General features: G+C 42.3%; 2 protein-coding genes across 2 annotated transcripts; one reads left to right on the plus strand and one right to left on the minus strand.

The window, feature by feature from the left end:
* The first annotated feature begins 1,147 nt into the window (after positions 1-1,147).
* tmem125b (transmembrane protein 125b) lies at positions 1,148-1,798 on the plus strand. The gene has a single exon (XM_033981952.1). The coding sequence runs from the start codon at positions 1,148-1,150 to the stop codon at positions 1,796-1,798; it is 651 nt and encodes a 216-aa protein (XP_033837843.1).
* Positions 1,799-9,503: 7,705 nt separating this feature from the next.
* On the minus strand, positions 9,504-10,717 carry LOC117385692 (protein shisa-like-2A). The gene is made up of 3 exons (XM_033983001.2): positions 10,539-10,717; positions 9,790-9,932; positions 9,504-9,679 (listed from the first exon to the last, which is right to left on the minus strand). The coding sequence occupies exons 1-3, from the start codon at positions 10,715-10,717 to the stop codon at positions 9,504-9,506; spliced, it is 498 nt and encodes a 165-aa protein (XP_033838892.1).
* Between the last annotated feature and the right edge of the window lie 7,260 nt (positions 10,718-17,977).

A 17,977-nucleotide genomic window follows, 5' to 3' on the forward strand; every position in this document is an offset into this window, starting at 1 on the left:
GTAAACAACCAATCACAGTAAACAAACATACATTTACAATTAGACCCCAATGTACCCGCAAAACTGTGCATAATTCACTTTACATCAGTCTTTTGTGAGTTAGTCTTACTGAGCTCATATCGGTGTATTAAAATGATGCAGTTACGATGTAGCCTCTAGAGGGCGATCGCACACCATTTACTGTGAGAATATTTATAAGGAATGGCCTGGAATGAAAATATTTCCCAGAAGAAGTGCAAAAGTAATTCACTCAGAACTGTCAATAAGAAATAAAAATAATTTCAGGTCCAAAAGATAACACATAAAGTGTGTTTGGCTTTGTAAACAGTCTTGTATTCCTTGAGTGAGGTGTCATTATAAAGACAAACATAGGCCTACATCATGAGTGTAGTGTCATGGCCTTGTGGAGACCCAGTGTGCCTAATCTGAACACTAGTACAGCCTTGTGAATGACGCGATCTCCAGGATCACAGAACCACCATTATCCCCTTACACTGACATCACTCTGGCCTTCACTGCAGCAAGTACATCTCAGCCTGGGACCGCCTTCTCCCCTACCACAATATCTATTGTCTGTCCTGGGGCAAGGCTATCAAAGGACAATTACTTCCATGGTCCAAAGCTACTATTGTGGTCTGTCATTATCCTGACATGTGGATTTTCCAGATCTGCAGTCACAAGCATGATGAGCAATAAAAGGTGAAGGCTGTGTTGGTCTGCCCATCACAAGTCATCAGAGTTTGAGAAGTTACTGAAGTGAGAAGAAGATCATTACAGGAACTTAAAGTGGCTGAAGGACAGAAGAAGAAAATACATTTTTTCTCTTTTTCTGCTCGAGCTTTCCACCTTTGAATGTCACCCTTTCATCCCTGAATAACATGAATCAAGGACACAGGGTGAGAATTGTTGAAGTGCTTCAGCTGAAGTGGCTTGGTGGGATGTACATTGGAGAAAAATATTATTTGCCACCCACCTAATGTAAGTATTGACTAGTACATTATGGATCTGTATCCTAGCCATACTTTGTCAGTATGTTTGTGCAGTATATTTGCATTGATGTTTGATAAGTTTATTAGTCTACAGTTACAGGATTTTTTTTTAGTTTTGCTCTTTGTGTGACTTTGTAGTTTGGGCAGGTTTGGAGAACATGGCACATCTCCAGATTTATCATCAGCACCCCCTGCAGTTGGAGCCGGCTCTATTCCAGCGGCGTGTCCTGGAGGAGCAGGTGGAGCTGTGGTGGTTTAGACAGCCCTGGCAGTCCCTGCTCTGTTACTGTGCCTCAGTGGCTTTGATCCTGGGGCTGGGCTTTGGAGGAGTAGGGCTTTTGTCCACCACCTCTGGCCTATCGGGGGAGTGGCGCCTGGCTGTGGGCACTGCGCTGTGCCTCCTGTCCCTGGTGGTCCTGCTTAAGCAGCTGCTCAGCTCTGCCATTCAGGACATGAACTGTGTGCGCAGCCGGCGGCGTATCGACCAGCTGAGGAGTGGGGGCCGGGCAGACCCTGCTCTGTTCCTGGTTGTGGGCAGCACAGTGTGTGTGTGTGGGACGGTGCTGCTCTGTGTGGGCTCAATGCATGGAGAGAGGGCCAGGAGAGACATGCTGTTGTGTGGAGCGGGGATGTTGTCTGCCGGAGCCGCCCTCACTCTGGCTGTGGGACTCTACTGTATACTTGGGCTGTTTAAGAGGCCTCAGACGACTCACAGGGCCCACAGAGTCCAGAGGCTGAGCGGACAAACTGTTCAAGTGTTCAGTGTTTCTGGCCGGGACGTGTCCTCCAGCAGGACCAGCCTCATCTAAGACACATCTACAGAAATAGAAAGAAGTCTTCACCTCCTTTCCTTAGTTTTAAAATACATCAATAACTGTAAAAGTAATGATCAAATGCATGGAACAATATTTTTACTATGTAGATAAGGTGCATTTATACAATATAAAATCAAAGAAACATTGTAAAAGATTTTCTTTCATTCTGTGATAAAAACACAATTTATGCTAATGAGTATGTGGATCTATTATTGTCATACATTGATACCAGAATTGTTTTACTTCTTTATGTGACACATGCTTCAGTTTGAAGAAGTAACTATACACACTAATACACAGCAGTCTTAACAGTGCAGTTGACTTGTGTCAGCCAATGGTGAACTGTATGTCCAGGTCATCATCACTGTCCTCCTCTTCCTCTTGTGCCTCCCTCTCTGCCCTCTGCCTCTCACTCGTTTGGATGTAGTTGTCTTCAATAAAACCATCATCATCATCAAGCTCTGTCTGTGTCTCAAAACCCATTCCAACTCGGGATGATATGCTGTTGGGGAAGGCCACTTCATCTTGTCCGTACTGGCTAATCCCATCACTCTCTTGCAGTAGTGAGTGTCTATAGCTGGCCAGGAAGCGATGAAAGACACGGAACTTGACAGCCATGACTATAATGATTGAGAGGGAGAGGAGTGTGGCCAGCCCTGCTGCCAAGTACGACCATGGCAGAGGTTTCACGCTCCCTTCTGGAGCAACAGCCCCTGGAAGAAAACAAAAAGACTCTGATTCCTACACACTGTAAGGATGACCACCTGTTCCTTTTGTTTGATTGTTCTCACTATAATTTAGGCTCCTGTCCTCAACCCAGTAATTTAGAGAACATATTTTGGGTGGAGGTGTAATATGTTCACACCTATGCAATTCTAATCTCTTTCTGTGTATTACGACTAATACAAATCACATGCTGTTATTGAAGTTATTAACTATGATCTTAAATTTGCAGAGTCTGTCCTTCCATGTCCCACTACCCAACAGCAAAGGGATGACAGAGGTGCCAAAGTTCACACTCACACACGCTTGGTTGTAAATAGCTACAGGACTGTAAAACATGATGCAGGTATTTGTGCTACTTACTGGCAAGGGAGGTGTTTTTAGTTGGACTTGGAAGTTCTATATCTTCTTCCACCAGAAGATGCCTTTGTGGACCTCCATAGAGAGAAATTGAAGTGCAAGTCACGTCTCGCTCAAAAACATCAAAAATGAACAAAAGTAGCACTGTGAGGTAGCAGCTCCCCTGACTCATCTTTGTTCTTCCTGAAAAAGCAAATTAAAGTGTCATCAGGCATTTTGATCCGTCATACATATTCATTAAACATTAAGCCAGATCACCTTTCTCCATACAAATTCACATTAACTGCAAAGAACCAAAACACTCTTAACTCATACAACAAGAAAAGATTCAATACTGTCAATTAAATGTGATGATTTTGTTAAAGCTTACAATTAAAAAAAGATATTTAGATCATTAACATAAACTCTAAAAACATTTACACTCGTTCTAGCTTATCTCACTTTTAGAGATTCAAATTAACATTTATTCTTTAATTACTATTCTATTTACATCATAATATCATAATCTACCTGTTCTAAAGGCTGACATAGTGTAGCAGGCTTTAATATGTTCCCCAGACAATTGTTCAAGTCCCTCTAATTCACATTACATTATATTTTATTTTTATCTTTATTCATACACGAGAACCCATTGAGAGCACTTGGGCTCTCTGTTTCATGGGCGCTCTGTTTAAAATACAATACAAGCAGAAAAAACAAACAAGTCCATAGAGAACATTAAAAACAGGTGCAGGTGTGTGTATAAAAGTTTGTTATCAGATTATTAAATTATGACTGTCACCAGTGCATCTAGTTTTGCTTTTCCTTGGAGTGTTTTCTATTTTTGTGAAGCAAAACAGCTAAAAGCCTCTTTCCCGTCCCAGTTCTGGTGCAGCTAGTCCTTCAGTCATGTGATCTGGTGTTAAATGTTCCAGTATCAGTGATTAACATGCATGTAGGTATTCTGGCAGAGTTTGAAGTCGTCCCGATACATTTCATACAGTGCTGTTCTCTTCTAACACACAGGGATGGCCAACCCACTTTTTCATAAAGAAAGTGATGGGTTTCAAATCCATCGCCTGTAATAAAACGAAGAGCAGAGTGAAAGAGTGGATCCAGTGGTTTCAAAACAGAGCACTTGCATAGAAAACAACATCATCTGCATATAAATGTATGTGGCTTTCTTTTAAATTGTAACCAATAGAATTAATAAAAATAGTAAAAAGTAGGGGGCCCAAAATTGAGCCTTGGGGCACTCCTTTACTTAAGTTAAATCTGATTTAAAACCATCGGCTACTACTGCCTGTGTTCTGTTTAAAAGATAATTTTTTCGTGAAAAAATGCCCTATCCAGATCTGACCTACCGGTAGTTGTGTGAGCAGTTTTTCTGGCAGCATTTCTTTCTTAATTAAACTTGTAATTTCTGAGTTGAACCAAGGATTGTTACAGTTTTTCATTTAAATTTTTCTTTTAGGCGCATGTCGGTCTACAATTTCATTAAATATATGAATAAAAAGGTTTAAGGTCAGGGTTGGGGAATGCTGACGCCCGGTATCACTGTAATACGGGTCACAGATGAAGGTCTGCTCGCTGAAATGTTTACGATCTTCTAACCTTTACTCATGGATGCGTTTTTTTCACTTTTGTCTTTCAAATACATCCAATTGGACAATGGTCCACAGAAATCAAGTGGAAAAACACCATTTGACTTATAATTATGGGGTGTGTTTGTTGAGATTACATCAATGATCGTGAAATTATTTAAATTTGTAAGGTCAGGTCTATAACCTATGAGAATGACATTTGTTCAGATCTTGGGTCACAAATGTGATAAAAAATTGTAAGCCCTACCTGTCAGACGGCTTCACACAAATATCTTCTTTATGTCCGAGTGGTGAATGTGCGAGGCTTCTTTCTCTGTTTTAAGTTCCTTCTGAAATCATTGTGTGCAAAGGTTGCATTGCTTAGTTATAGAGAATAACTTCCTGCTCAGGGCAGGTAAGACACAGATGTTAATTAATAACTTGAGTAAGAAAATGAGTTGTAGATCATGTGAAAAACAGGTTTCGTCTGTGTACTCACACCAATCTGGGCTAATGTTAGGACCAGTGGCCACTATAGAGAACACAGGTTCTCTCATGACAGTAGCAGTCCTATATACAACTTGGTTTGAAGAAGAATATATATTATGCTTTTTTCTGATATGAAAGGGTAAATGGAACCACTCACCCATTCACACAAACATTCATACACCAGTGTATGCAGACAGTGGGGACGAGGTGGGTTAAGTGTCTTGCCCAAGGACACAAAAACAACAACAACAACAACAACAACAACAATAACATTCATCTGTGGGAGCAAGAATCAAAATGCCAACGTTCGGATCAGTGGACTCTTACAACTGAGTTACTGTCGCTCGTACTAGTGTTAGTATTAAAATATAATATGTGTAAGTTCTTATTTTATATTTTGTTTATAGTAGACAGCAATTTTAATTTTAAATAAACGGCTTAATAATGGGACAAAATGACTTCCTGTTTAAAGCTGCAGGCCTTTTAGAATGCCACAATAACAAGCAGGTGATTTTTAGTTATGTGGTTTGATGTTTGAGACATTTGTGTATGACTCTTCAGATAATTGCAATTAAGTGCAGGGAAGTGGCTGTGGTTAGGGGATAAGTGAAAACAGATTTTTCACTGAGCACTCGAGCCTCAAATGCACAACACAGGATTTACTCAAACATGCATGAATCACTCAAAATATAACTTTGAGTAAACTAATGATGAAGGACTTGGAAGAACAAAAACATTATTATAACATGGTTCAAATATGTCAGTTTTTTTTCAATTGCAGACATAGAAAAAATACATATGCGACTCTTGATTGGTGTAATTCGCTCACTCACTCATGATGCTTATTTTGAAATATACTCCTTAGCCTTTTTCCTAATTATCAGTGAACAATGGGTGGTTTCTTAAGAGTTCACACTTAGAGCATTGAAGTGGAACATGTAAGAGGCTATTACAAGTCCAGCAAGACCAAAGAAGTCTCATTTTAAATTCATAAACGGTGCAGCCTCAAGACAATTCCTCTTCTTTCCTTCTTTCTTACTGATTTAACATCCTCAATTAAAAAAAAAAAAAAAAAGAAACACACAGAAAATAATCTTTCTGACCCTTACACACGCACAAATTTCAAGTAATTGTTATACTGTCAAACAACAAAAAGAGGAGAACAAGCTGAAAGGCATTTAGTCTCCTCAAATGGCACTTTTTCCCCTTTTCCTCAACACTCCTTTGAAGTTATATATAGATTAAATTACTGCTCCGTGCCTCACATACTGTCACTCGACCATCCCCGTTGTATGCTGTGTGATAAGTTCATAAGGTCCATTTCTACATAAAGCCTATGAAATGTGCCCATGCATTGAGTCAGTGTCCAGTAGTGTTGTTTATTTGAGCATTACAGGCACGTCCGTCTGGTTTTGACAGAATAGGGAAGAGGATCATGTCAAACAACGAGCAGCGTGCCTGAAATAGAAGAAAGGCAACAGTTGCATCCATGTTGGCTCATGTCTCTATTTTTTTTTTTTTATATTGTTTGTTCTGGTACATCATGCATACAATCTAGCTTTCCAAGACCAGTTTTGTTTATTTTATTTCCTGGATGGACATGCTGCCTAAGTGAGAGGCATAATTCCATACCTAGCAACTGTAAAAAAGATCCACTTGACTGATGCAAAAATGTTTAAAGCAATGCTTGTTTAAAAAGTTTAAAGTAAGCTTGTTTAAAGTAATACCGTATACATAGACATTTAGAACAATATGAACACTGCACTTTCACATTCACAATATAATATACACAATATAAATGTCTTTATTGTAAATGAAACACCCAAGGAATTTACAACTCAAGTGGAGTATTCAGTAAATAATGTTAATGATTAAAATACAGGAAAAAATACTGCCTTAGAACGGTAGAATTGGATGTTTGTAGCACTAGCGTTGGAAAACTTTAGTTGTTAACTCGATTAATTTATTTAGATTATAAGGATTTATAAGGGACAACAGTAGAAAGGAGAAGTTAGTGAGTTGAAGATGGCATTTCTTTGGTATTTACATATTAGGTGTATGGTAAATTCATTGTTTCCTAATTTTTAGTAGTTGTTTTTACATTAATTCCTGTGTAGTTTTAGTCTTAATCCAGTTTCGGTCACAGATGTGGTCAGATCATAGATACATAAAAGTTTTGAGAGCTTTTACCATGACACCTTTGTAGTTGACTAATCAATGAGCAGTCAAGAAAAAAAGGTTGTACTGTGAAATATTATGTACTATGTGGTGTTATAAAATATTGTTGCAGGTTGTCCTCACATCACTGCATTTTTATTTATTTACAGAAGATGGTGAAGTTACCTTTTCTTCATGGATGTATAAAATGAAGCTCACATCATTTTGCACTCCATTATAAAAGTATGTCCAGAGATGGGGATAATGGCACTGAGGAGTAATGAGAGGAGGCAGTGGAGAGAAAATGCTTTTATTTGAAATTCTCAGAAAGTTGCATGAGTAAATCTTTTTAGAACATTCACAGAATGTAACTGGAGAAAACATCACAGAACCAAAAGGACATCACTGACCCTCCTTTACTTGTGACATTCAGAGGTGTGCATATGGCTCAGATTATGTCGTCTGCACAAGTCACCTAAAACACATTTGAAAACACAGACATTTATTTATATATATATATATATATATATATATATATATATATATATATATATATATATATATATATATATATATATATATATATATATATATAAAAGCCAATTTCAACTGCTAATTGCAGTATTAGGAACAGCAAAGATACTGTGCAGAACCCTGATGAGGAACCCAGCTTGGAGAAAGATGATATGATACCACTAATTATATATATATATATATATATATATATATATATATATATATATATATATATATATATATATATATATATATATATATATATATACATACATACATACATACATATACATATGGTGGTTATCTTATCTTAGTTTTAGTCAACAGTTAACATACGATTCTTTTACCCGCAGTGTGTCTTGCCTAAAACAGCTTAGCTCCATTTTTTTCAGTGTGTGACAGAACAGCATTGACATAGCACAGACAAAGAGTTGTAGAAAGAGGGCACTTTGAAGAAAGTTGTACAGGACAAAGAACAAACAGTTTTGCTGTGAGTAAAAACCACTGATTCTAGGCAAGGGCACTTGGTCACTGCAGCTTACTTTTAGCATAGTGTGTCAGCAGACTTCTTGAAACCACTCACTTTTCCTGAAAAGCTGTAGTTATCTCCACAGTACTCATTGAAGTCTAATCCTCAAGCGACCACGCGCAAGTTTGTGCTCCTTTGTGCTGCTGGCATCCTTTGGTTTTCTTTTTATAAACAAAAAAAATACATGAAATAACAAAAAGGTAAATTAACCTACATCTTATCCTTGTGTAAAGACCAAGAGGGTCATGCCAATAATCAATGATAATGTACAATATATAGTAAATAAAATTTGTATAGTCTTAAGGCTGATGTATGCACAACAAGAACAAAAACTCATTCATTTTCTGCTTGTTCCCCTGAAGATCTGTGGGTGCTGGAGCTTATTCCAGAATAGCAATCGCTCTCTGTCTCTTTTATTCATTACCTGTCAACAATATGGAGTCGCCCATTCACCAAACAACCTATTGTTCAGAGCACCCACACTTCTCTTCACTCACTTTTACTTCTTCTTTACCTGTAACTGTTTAAATGCACCTTTATCTGTAAAACTCTACATGCCTTAGTAAAACAGGCATCTGTGTGTCCCTCATTTACCCCATACAGAGGCACAGGAAAATGAACAGCTATTTGCACTGGATATAATTACAGGTGTTTTATTTCCTTGAAAAACATGCATTCTGTGTCTGACCAATCACTTTGTCCAGTGGAGTCACCTGCTTGTCTCCAGGGAGATAGATAAGCTCAATACCATACTGTGGAACATTCCAGGCAAAGCAATAACATCCCTATAGAAACAAGCAGTTGACAGACACTCCAACAGAAGTTAAAGTGCATCTTAAGATCACCTGTAACGTAAAATGTTTCATTGTCAACCTTGGTTGTTTAGTGCTTGAAGTTCTATAATAGAAATGGTCTGATGAGACAGACTGTGGGTGGAGAAGCACTGCTAAAGGATCGCACATGCCAAGCAGCACAAATCATACAGTCTTTCATTGGTTGATAATCCATAAACAAGAGCACACTGAAAAGATGCATCTTGTGGGTAAACTCTTCTTCCTTTGTGTTGTGCTTTTGAAAAAAAAAGTCAACTTGATACATATCTTTAAAATATGCCACTACATTTTTCCCAGAGCAATTACCTAGAGATAGACCTGACAAGGATAAGAAATGTCTTTTATGTAAAACTGTAGTAAAAACTGACAGATCCAAGAAATATCCCATTTTAAATGCAGTTCGGTGATAAAAGAAAGATTGATTGCATTGAAAAAGGCATAGAGTGTGAATCCTCACAGATCCCAGTGTTGTTTTTCTTGGATTGATCAAGTCAAGCACCACTTGGTCTTGCTGCGTCTTCTGTTTAGTTCTAACAAGAGGGACTTTCCACTTTGACCGCGGTCAGATTTGCTGGGAAACACCTCTGAAAAAAGGGATCTGGATTGGGTTGATTGTCACATCCCAATTTCCTGGTCACGAAAAACTTCCGGATCCCGTGTGGAGCAGAGACTCTGTCATGGCTTGGCCCTTCTTCCAAATCCTCTGCTAAAAAGACCAGCAAACAATCAATCTGGAACCTAAAGATATACTTGTCATGATCTAGTTTAAATTTGAAGGTGTTACAGTAGAATTAAAGACTAAAAAGCTAACTCTACCTGCTGATCTGGGTCTCAAAGCCAGTCCGTTGTCACGGCGACTAGGTTTTGTTGCAATAAAGAGGTAGCAGAGGACGCAAACAATGATAAGAAACGCCAAAAGGACCACAGCAGCAATGGATAGACCAACCAACGCACCAAAGCTGACATAAGAGGGGTTGTGAGGGACAGAAGGAAACCGTGAAGAAAAAGTTATAAAGAAGTTAAGTTTGACAAAAATGTGATACTTAGATACTGAACATTAAAATTAGTATTGAAATGCTTACTGCAAAATCACTTAGGACAAAACTTGACCTTTCCTGGATAGTTTTACAATGAACTAGACCATAACTAACCATAATATTAAAGATACAACTGTCGGACAATTATTTAGGGTTGAAAGTTTTTTCTATTTTTTAAGCACCTGTTGCAGTTACATCTGTTGTCAAACATTGTGTATTTTTAACTATCAAACTCCTGTTGAGCCTTTTCCTTACTATCAAAATCTAGCTTCAATTTCTTGACATTTGGTATTGGTAACACTAACATTGAATATTATTTTTAAACAGTATAGGACCTATTTTAGCTATAACTCAAAATCCACAAGCAAGCATATGTGTTAAGAATTCTACTGAAGATTTTTAGGGGAAGTAGTGAAAAAAAAAAACTACAGTAGCCAAAACAACAGCTACAATTAGCGATTAATTGTTAAAAATAGACACTGGCCAATATCCAGAGAGTTTGTTGGCAAAGAATGTGCGTAATTTTACCTCAGCCACCACATGTATCCATACTCGTACGGGAAAAAACTGTGAGGATCATCGCAGCAGTACTTCATATCGTTAAATCCACAACAATAAAGAGCCAAAGGATTTCCTGGTTTTGGGCACGAGAACGCACCCACGAGCGCACCGTCCACGTTGATGTAACTGCTGCATTCCGCCTCCATGGTGTGGCACGAGGAGAGTACAACCAGAGGGGAAAAAAAACGTTATTTAGATGCACAATTCAAAATGTGGGTACCAGACGCCTCCGTCGTTAGTTGTCCGCGTGGTGCAGCTTTACGCATCGCTACTTCTCATTGAACCGAACGGCTGCGCAATGACACAGACAGAATAAACTTCAGACTTAAAGTCCTCTCTCTCTCTTTCTCTGTCTCTCTTCTTCTGTCTCTCTTTCTCTCTCTTCTGCCTTATGGCACATGGCACTTGAGCAGATACTATCCACGTTTTCCCAGTAGCCCAAGTCTCCAAATCGCACTCCCTAAAGATTAATTCATGCAGCGACTCCTTGCAGCCATTAGATATCTGTATTTTATAATATATCATGCATGTCCTTAGCCTTTTCATGAGCTGGCTTGGTTGCAACAGTTATGGACTTGTCTATACACACCTTTGAGCTATAGTGTTGTAGAGTAAGCAACATCTCCAGTTTCTATAAATGACATATTTTGCAATTTCTTACTGCAGTGTTGTTTAAATTTATGCTGTGTTCGCTTCCATAGTTGCTCTCCCGCCCTGTCATCCTCCTGCATGTAAATCCAAATTGAAATATGTGCTTTTCCTTAACAAACATATAAAATAAGAAATAAAAAATGTGTAGAATGGCATTTTTAGACTAATTTCATTCGTGTAATTGTCCTAACTGTGTTCTTTTGTTCTGTAATGTTGGCATGTGTAACCGGTTCATATATATGTATAATTAATGTATAATTACACAAAATGCTGCTTTTGTTTGTCACAGTTTTGTCCATACCTGGTGTTTTGATTTTATGTGCAGCCTTGGTCCTCCAGCCGCTTCTTTCTTCTTCGTGTGTCCCTCGCCTTGCTCCTGGTATAAATTCGGGGTTTGACTCCCGCCTCTTCCCTTTGCAAACCCGTATTGGGAAGAGGTCAGTCATTCATTGTAATCCCAAGTGTCCTCTTTTAATTGTCTTTATCTTTGTATACATCTGTGGTAATATTTTATTTGTATTTAAGTTAATATTGATCTCCTGTGTCGTTTCGTTGTTTTTTGTTTGTTCATGTGAGCAAGTGCGGGAAGATGTCGATTTTCTCTATTGTCTTTTGTTGTATAGTGTGGGCTGGACCGATGTGTAGCGGCACGTGTTCATAAAGTTTTATGCTTTTTATTGAACAGGTATGTTGTTGTTAGCCCTTTGCAAACCCGTATTGGGAAGAGTGTGGGCTGGACCGATGTGTAGCGGCACGTGTTCATAAAGTTTTATGCTTTTTATTGAACAGATTAAAGGCGATTCAAAAGTTCCCGCGGTGTCTTGTGGTTCCATAGCACCCTTACAACACAACGCAGAAGTCCACCGGTCACACTTGGTGCCGTTCGACCCGTGACATCGCCATTCAGCGGTCTCCTGGCCTCCGTGCCGCTGTCGGTGTCCCTTGGCTCCTCTGCTCTGCTGCCGCTCCCTCCCCGCAGCTTTGGCGCGCTGCGTGCTGGACCCTGTGACGTCACCTTGCCGCCAAGTGCTTCCCTGAGCGCTGTCTGCCAGGTTTTGGAGTGTATTGACTGTTTCATTCGGGCATAACGCTGTTAAACGTGACTTTGCTTTTGTTTTGAGAACAAAAAAAAAAGGGGGGTTCTTGTTTGTGTTTTGACCAACATGTTTAACTCGAATCCGCCTTGTATTGGGAGGGGCATGGCTTTAAATGCTGATAGTAATACCATGAACTCTGTCATTAATAAGACTATGTTAAGCCCACCCGTTGCCACTTCTACTCCTCTTGCTAATGTACACTCAGACCCCACTCGTGTTGTGACACATGATGCACTTAGTTGTATAATAACTGATCTGGCAAAACAAATAGGGGATAGTATTGCTAACAATCTGAACACCATGCACCAGTATCAGCCCTACCAGACCCAGCTGCCTGCTGTCGGTGTGCCCCCCTCTCACCTGGACCCTTCCCAGCTGAAAGTTGTGGTGCAGTCTGAAGCCAAAGCCCCACCGTTCTTCAGAGGTGACCGGAGTGCCACATTTTCCGTGCAGGAATGGGAGGGGATAATGAAGTGCTACCTGTCTAGGGCTAACCGTGAAACGCCTGAAGAAAAATATGAACTGATAATGTCTAGACTGGCAGGAAAAGCTCGTGATGTAGTGAAGGTGTCACTCCGCTGTCGCCCTGACCTGGGTGGGAGCGATTTGATTTCTGCTGTTTTTGACATTCTAAAACGCCACTTTAGTGAACTCACATGCTCCAACATGCCAATGAGAGACTTTTACAGTACTATGCCAAGGCCAGGTGAGGATGCGATGTACTATTGGATTCGTCTGAATAAATCTATTGATGCTGTGGATGAGTGCCTCAGGAGGCGTGGTAAATCCGTGGAGGACCCCAGCTCTGAGGTTGTGATGATGTTCATAAGTCACTGTCCTGACCCTGCTCTTTCTCTGTCCTTTCAAATGAAGGCCCCTGAGGAGTGGACAGCTGTTGAGGTCCAGCGCCGCTTGGACAGTCGTGTGAGACGAGTGGGGGGAGTTGTATCTGCTAATACCCACATAATGGCTGGTGCTTTACCTGAACCATCTGTCGCACCAGACTCTGCAGAGCAAGCACCTTCTTGTCTAGGCGCCCTGTCACCCAATACTGCCTATGGGTCCCAACAGCCACTGTTTGGAGCTGTAACCCAGCCTCAGCCTTTGACTATTTCCACGCCTCTGCCTACTGTGTCTGCAGCCTCCAGTGTCGCCACATCTGAACCTGTCGCCCAGCAAATGGTGGCCATGTTTGACAAGGTGCTTTCTCTGTGCACTGCCTCTGTGGCGAACAACCAGAAGTGGGCAGGTCACAATCGAGCCCCCCAGCGTCCGCAGCGACGGGCTTGTCAAGTTTGTGGTTCCTGTGAGCACACAACACATTCACATTGTAGATTGTACCGGCTGTGTCTGAACTGTTTTGGACCTGGACATATGAAGAATGAATGTACACAAAAGGCCAGGCCTCTGCCCACCACTCCTCCCCCTAATGTTGATTTAAACTAGTCAGCCCGTGCGATGAGAGGGGCAACACGGGCGATGTCACTAATACCCTCACCGATCTGCCTGATGCTCACTCGGTGTATGTCAACTGTTGTAAAAGCTACCCTGAAGACAAGACCATAATTCTGGTTGGGTCTCAAAAGATTGAAGGAGCCAGTGAGCTGTTTTATACTCCTGTGTCTGTCAGCGATAAGATGTCTTTGAGAGGGATGCTGGACTCTGGCAGTATGTCATGTACACTCAGTGAATTGGCAGAGGCCAAGTTGAGAGATGCCGGTCTGGTCTTAAATCCGCATCCTGTCCCTGAGCGGGTGGTTTTCATCGGTTGTGGTGGTCTCGTTACTCAGCCTCAATGTACCTATGAGTTGGACATTGAGATCTATGACTTCAAGTTTAGAGTGCCAACATTTCTGGTTCCTGGGCAGAAGGATGAGTTTATTATTGGCACAAATGTGATCCGTCCCATTGTCCAGAAGATGAAATCCGACGAGAAATATTGGGAAATGATATCCTCTCGTACCTTTGATTCTGACTGTGAGCAGTTCCTCCAGTTGTTGTGTTGCACCTCCCGGTGGTTGGGCTCAGAAATTCCGGACAAGGTTGGTACACTGAGATTACAACAGGCTGTTACGTTGCTGCCGCAGATGGAATACATTGTCTGGGGCAGGTTGCCGCCCTCTGCTCCTGTGTCACCTGGCAGCACTGTCATTGTAGAGCCCACATCTGCACGTTCCACGCCCAAGAACATCATGGTTGGCCGAGTCGTTACACCAATGTGGGGAGATCGCTGGGTCCCCATGAAGGTCCTCAATCCCACACAGACTGCTGTCACCCTGCGACGAAATGCCAAGCTGGCTGATGTGTTCCCCTGTATGGCCTTAGAAGACTTTCCTGTCACCCAGGGTCTCTGCAAAGTTGAGGAGGGTCTGTTCACAGCTTCATCTGTCCTTCGAGGTACCCCTCCTGACCCTGTGCAGTTGTTGAAAGACTGTGGCCTCGGTGACATTGACATAGAGGGCTGTCAAGTGTCTGGTGAGTGGAAGAACAAGCTGGCTGACCTGCTGTTGAGCTTCCAGGACGTGTTCTCCAGGGATGGGCTGGATTGTGGAGAAGCGAAGGAATTTGTCCATCGGATTCATCTTACTGATGACCGTCCCTTCAGGCTCCCTTTCCGAAGAGTGCCACCTGCTCACTATCAGAAATTGAGAGAAGTTCTGTCAGAGATGGAGATGAGAGGCATAATCAATAAGTCCATCAGCGAATATGCCTCTCCTCTGGTGTTGGTGTGGAAGAAGTCTGGAGACCTGCGGATATGTACGGACTTTCGCTGGCTTAATGCTAGGACTGTTAAGGACGCCCACCCACTGCCCCACCAGTCGGACTGCCTTGCTGCCCTTGGAGGGAATGCCTTATTCAGCACTATGGATCTGACCTCAGGGTTTTACAACATCCCTCTCCATGTATCTGACAGACGTTACACAGCCTTTACTACACCCCTTAGCCTGTATGAGTACAACCGCTTGCCCCAAGGCCTCTGCAACAGTCCTGCCTCCTTTATGCGAATGATGCTGAGCATATTTGGTGACCTGAACTTCTCCAGTCTCCTATGCTACTTGGATGATTTGTTGGTGTTTGCTCCTTCTGAGGAGGAGTCTTTGAGTCGCCTCAGTGTTGTCTTCTCCCGGTTGAGGTCTAGTAACTTGAAGCTCTCACAGAAAAAGTGTCATTTCCTCCGGAGATCAGTGAAATTCCTTGGACATGTTGTAAGCTCCAGCGGTGTTTCTGTAGACCAGGAGAAGGTGTGCGCCATCTCTAGGTTTAAAAAGGAAGACCTGATGGAACCTGATAGCTGCACTCCGTCCCAGCAAAAAGTCAGATCTTTCCTTGGAATGGTTTTGTTTTATCAACACTTCATCCCAGCATGCTCCCGTATTGCCAAGCCACTGTATGCTTTAACTGCAGGGCAGAAGCGGAGATTTAAGGCCAACCAAGGTAGAGGAAGACCTGGAACGTACAGGCAGTTGACTCCACAGGATTGGACCCCTGAGTGTGAGACAGCCTTTGAACAACTGAAAACAGCGCTTCTGGACTGTGTGGTTTTGGCCCACCCAGATTTTGAGAAACCTTTTATTCTCTCCACTGACGCCTCCACCGATGGTCTTGGAGCCGTCCTTTCTCAGGTACCTGCGGGTGAGAAGAGGGCGAGACCAGTTGCTTTCGCCAGTAAGTCCCTGAGCCGCAGCCAGGCTAAATACCCTGCTCACAGACTTGAGTTTCTGGCCCTTAAGTGGGCAGTTTGTGATAAGTTCAGTCATTGGCTCAAAGGTCATCAATTTACAGTCTGGACAGATAATAATCCACTCACGTACATCTTGACCAAGCCGAAGCTGGATGCCTGTGAACAACGCTGGGTCTCCAAACTGGCTCCGTATAACTTTGACATCAAATATGTTCCTGGCAGGTTGAATGTTATAGCGGATGCCCTGAGCAGAAAACCTTTTGTCAGACCTTTGGCTGAGCGCCTCCTTTCTGAGCCTTATGTTGATCTGTTGAAGCAGGCCTGTGAAGTAAAGGAAGAGTCTGTGCAGGGTGCTTTCCATCTGACCTGTCAGCCCCAGTCATTGAACCGCCCACTCTCCACTGCAGTCGAGGTCTCTATGTCAGAGGATGAGGTCTCTGCTGTTTTATCAGCATCTGATGATTGGGAGATTGGATCCAGACACCGTGTCACTTCTCTGGCTGGCCATCTTAATGCAGTTGTTGGTCCGGAACCTAGTCTGTTTTCCGCATTGTCCAAACCTGAGCTCCAGTCTCACCAAGAAAATGATGCTATGGTGTCCAGAGTGGCCTTCTATGTGAGAAGGAAACAAAGGCCTTCTAGGCGTGAGCGTGCCCATGAAAGTCAGCAGACCCTGAGGATTTTGAAGCAGTGGGATAGGCTGACAGTCCTGGATGGGATTCTGTACCGCGTCACTAAAGATCCTCTGACCAAGCACAAACGCATCCAGTTTGTTGTCCCAGAGTCCCTCAAGTCATCTGTGCTCTCTGGCATCCATGACAATGCTGGTCACCAAGGGCAGCCACGCACTCTATCACTGGCTCGTCAGCGTTTCTTTTGGTATGACATGGAAAAGGATGTACGCAACTATGTAAAACAGTGCCCACGATGTGTCCTCAGTAAGACCCCTGAACCATCTGCTAGAGCTCCACTCGAGAACATAAAGACCAGCTTACCAATGGAACTGGTGTGCATTGACTTCTGGTCTGCCGAGGACAGTAACAACAAGTCAGTGGATGTCCTTGTGGTCACGGACCATTTTACTAAGTTGGCCCATGCTTTTCCTTGCCGTGATCAGTCCGCAAAGAGTGTGGCTAAGAAGCTTTGGGAGGGGTTCTTTTGTATCTATGGCTTTCCCCAGCGCATCCACTCTGACCAAGGTCCGAGCTTCGAGAGTGAATTGGTGGCAGAGTTGCTGGAAATGGGTGGCGTCATCAAGTCTCATACCACACCATACCACCCTATGGGCAATGGAGTCACAGAGAGGTTCAACAGGACATTGGGGAGTATGTTAAGATCTTTACCCCCACGGGCTAAGCAGAAGTGGCCACAGATGATTCAGGCTTTGACATTTGCATATAATTGCACAGCTCATGAAACGACAGGATTTGCGCCCTTCTACCTGATGTTCGGGAGAATTCCCCGGTTACCTGTTGATCTCCTCTTCAAGAATGTTCTTCATGGGGACTTCCGGGCGGGTTACAGACATGGCGGCAGGCTAGGGAGAGTGCTCCCCGACTAAAGTTTTAAAAAACCCCTCGAGGACCGTTTTTTCTGATTTTACTAAACCAAATGTTGAATAGCACCAAAGGGGACATTACTATGACAAGAGGGAGATCAAAGAGGACTGAACATAACACAGGAGAAGACGTCGAAGAAGTTGCGAAGCCAGATAAGCTAGCAGCTGCAACGCTAACAGCGGAAACCACGTTAGCGGCCAAGGGACACATACCTGATAATATGTCAGATCTACAAACCATACTCCGTGAAATAAAAGATTTTCGGCGTGAACACGCAGAAACATTCAAGGAGCTGAAAGATGACATCAAAAAGACAAACACTCGCATCGCAGAAGCAGAGGAACGCATAATGGAGTCGGAGGAGCGTATTCAAAATATAGAGGACGCAACTCAGGAGCTGTTTAAAATACAGAAGCA

Source organism: Periophthalmus magnuspinnatus, chromosome 17 (assembly GCF_009829125.3).
Source record: "Periophthalmus magnuspinnatus isolate fPerMag1 chromosome 17, fPerMag1.2.pri, whole genome shotgun sequence".
In the NCBI taxonomy this organism is placed as follows: domain Eukaryota; kingdom Metazoa; phylum Chordata; class Actinopteri; order Gobiiformes; family Gobiidae; genus Periophthalmus; species Periophthalmus magnuspinnatus.

Bases quoted from the DNA above. Each gene is read 5' to 3' on its own strand.
- tmem125b (XM_033981952.1), top strand. From the start codon at position 1,148: ATGGCACATCTCCAGATTTATCATCAGCACCCCCTGCAGTTGGAGCCG.
- LOC117385692 (XM_033983001.2), bottom strand. From the start codon at position 10,717: ATGGAGGCGGAATGCAGCAGTTACATCAACGTGGACGGTGCGCTCGTG. The intron at 9,933-10,538 runs GTAAAATTACGC...CTCTTATGTCAG, and splicing joins GGATACATGTGGTGGCTGAG to CTTTGGTGCGTTGGTTGGTC. The intron at 9,680-9,789 runs GTAGAGTTAGCT...TGGTCTTTTTAG, and splicing joins TTTGAGACCCAGATCAGCAG to CAGAGGATTTGGAAGAAGGG.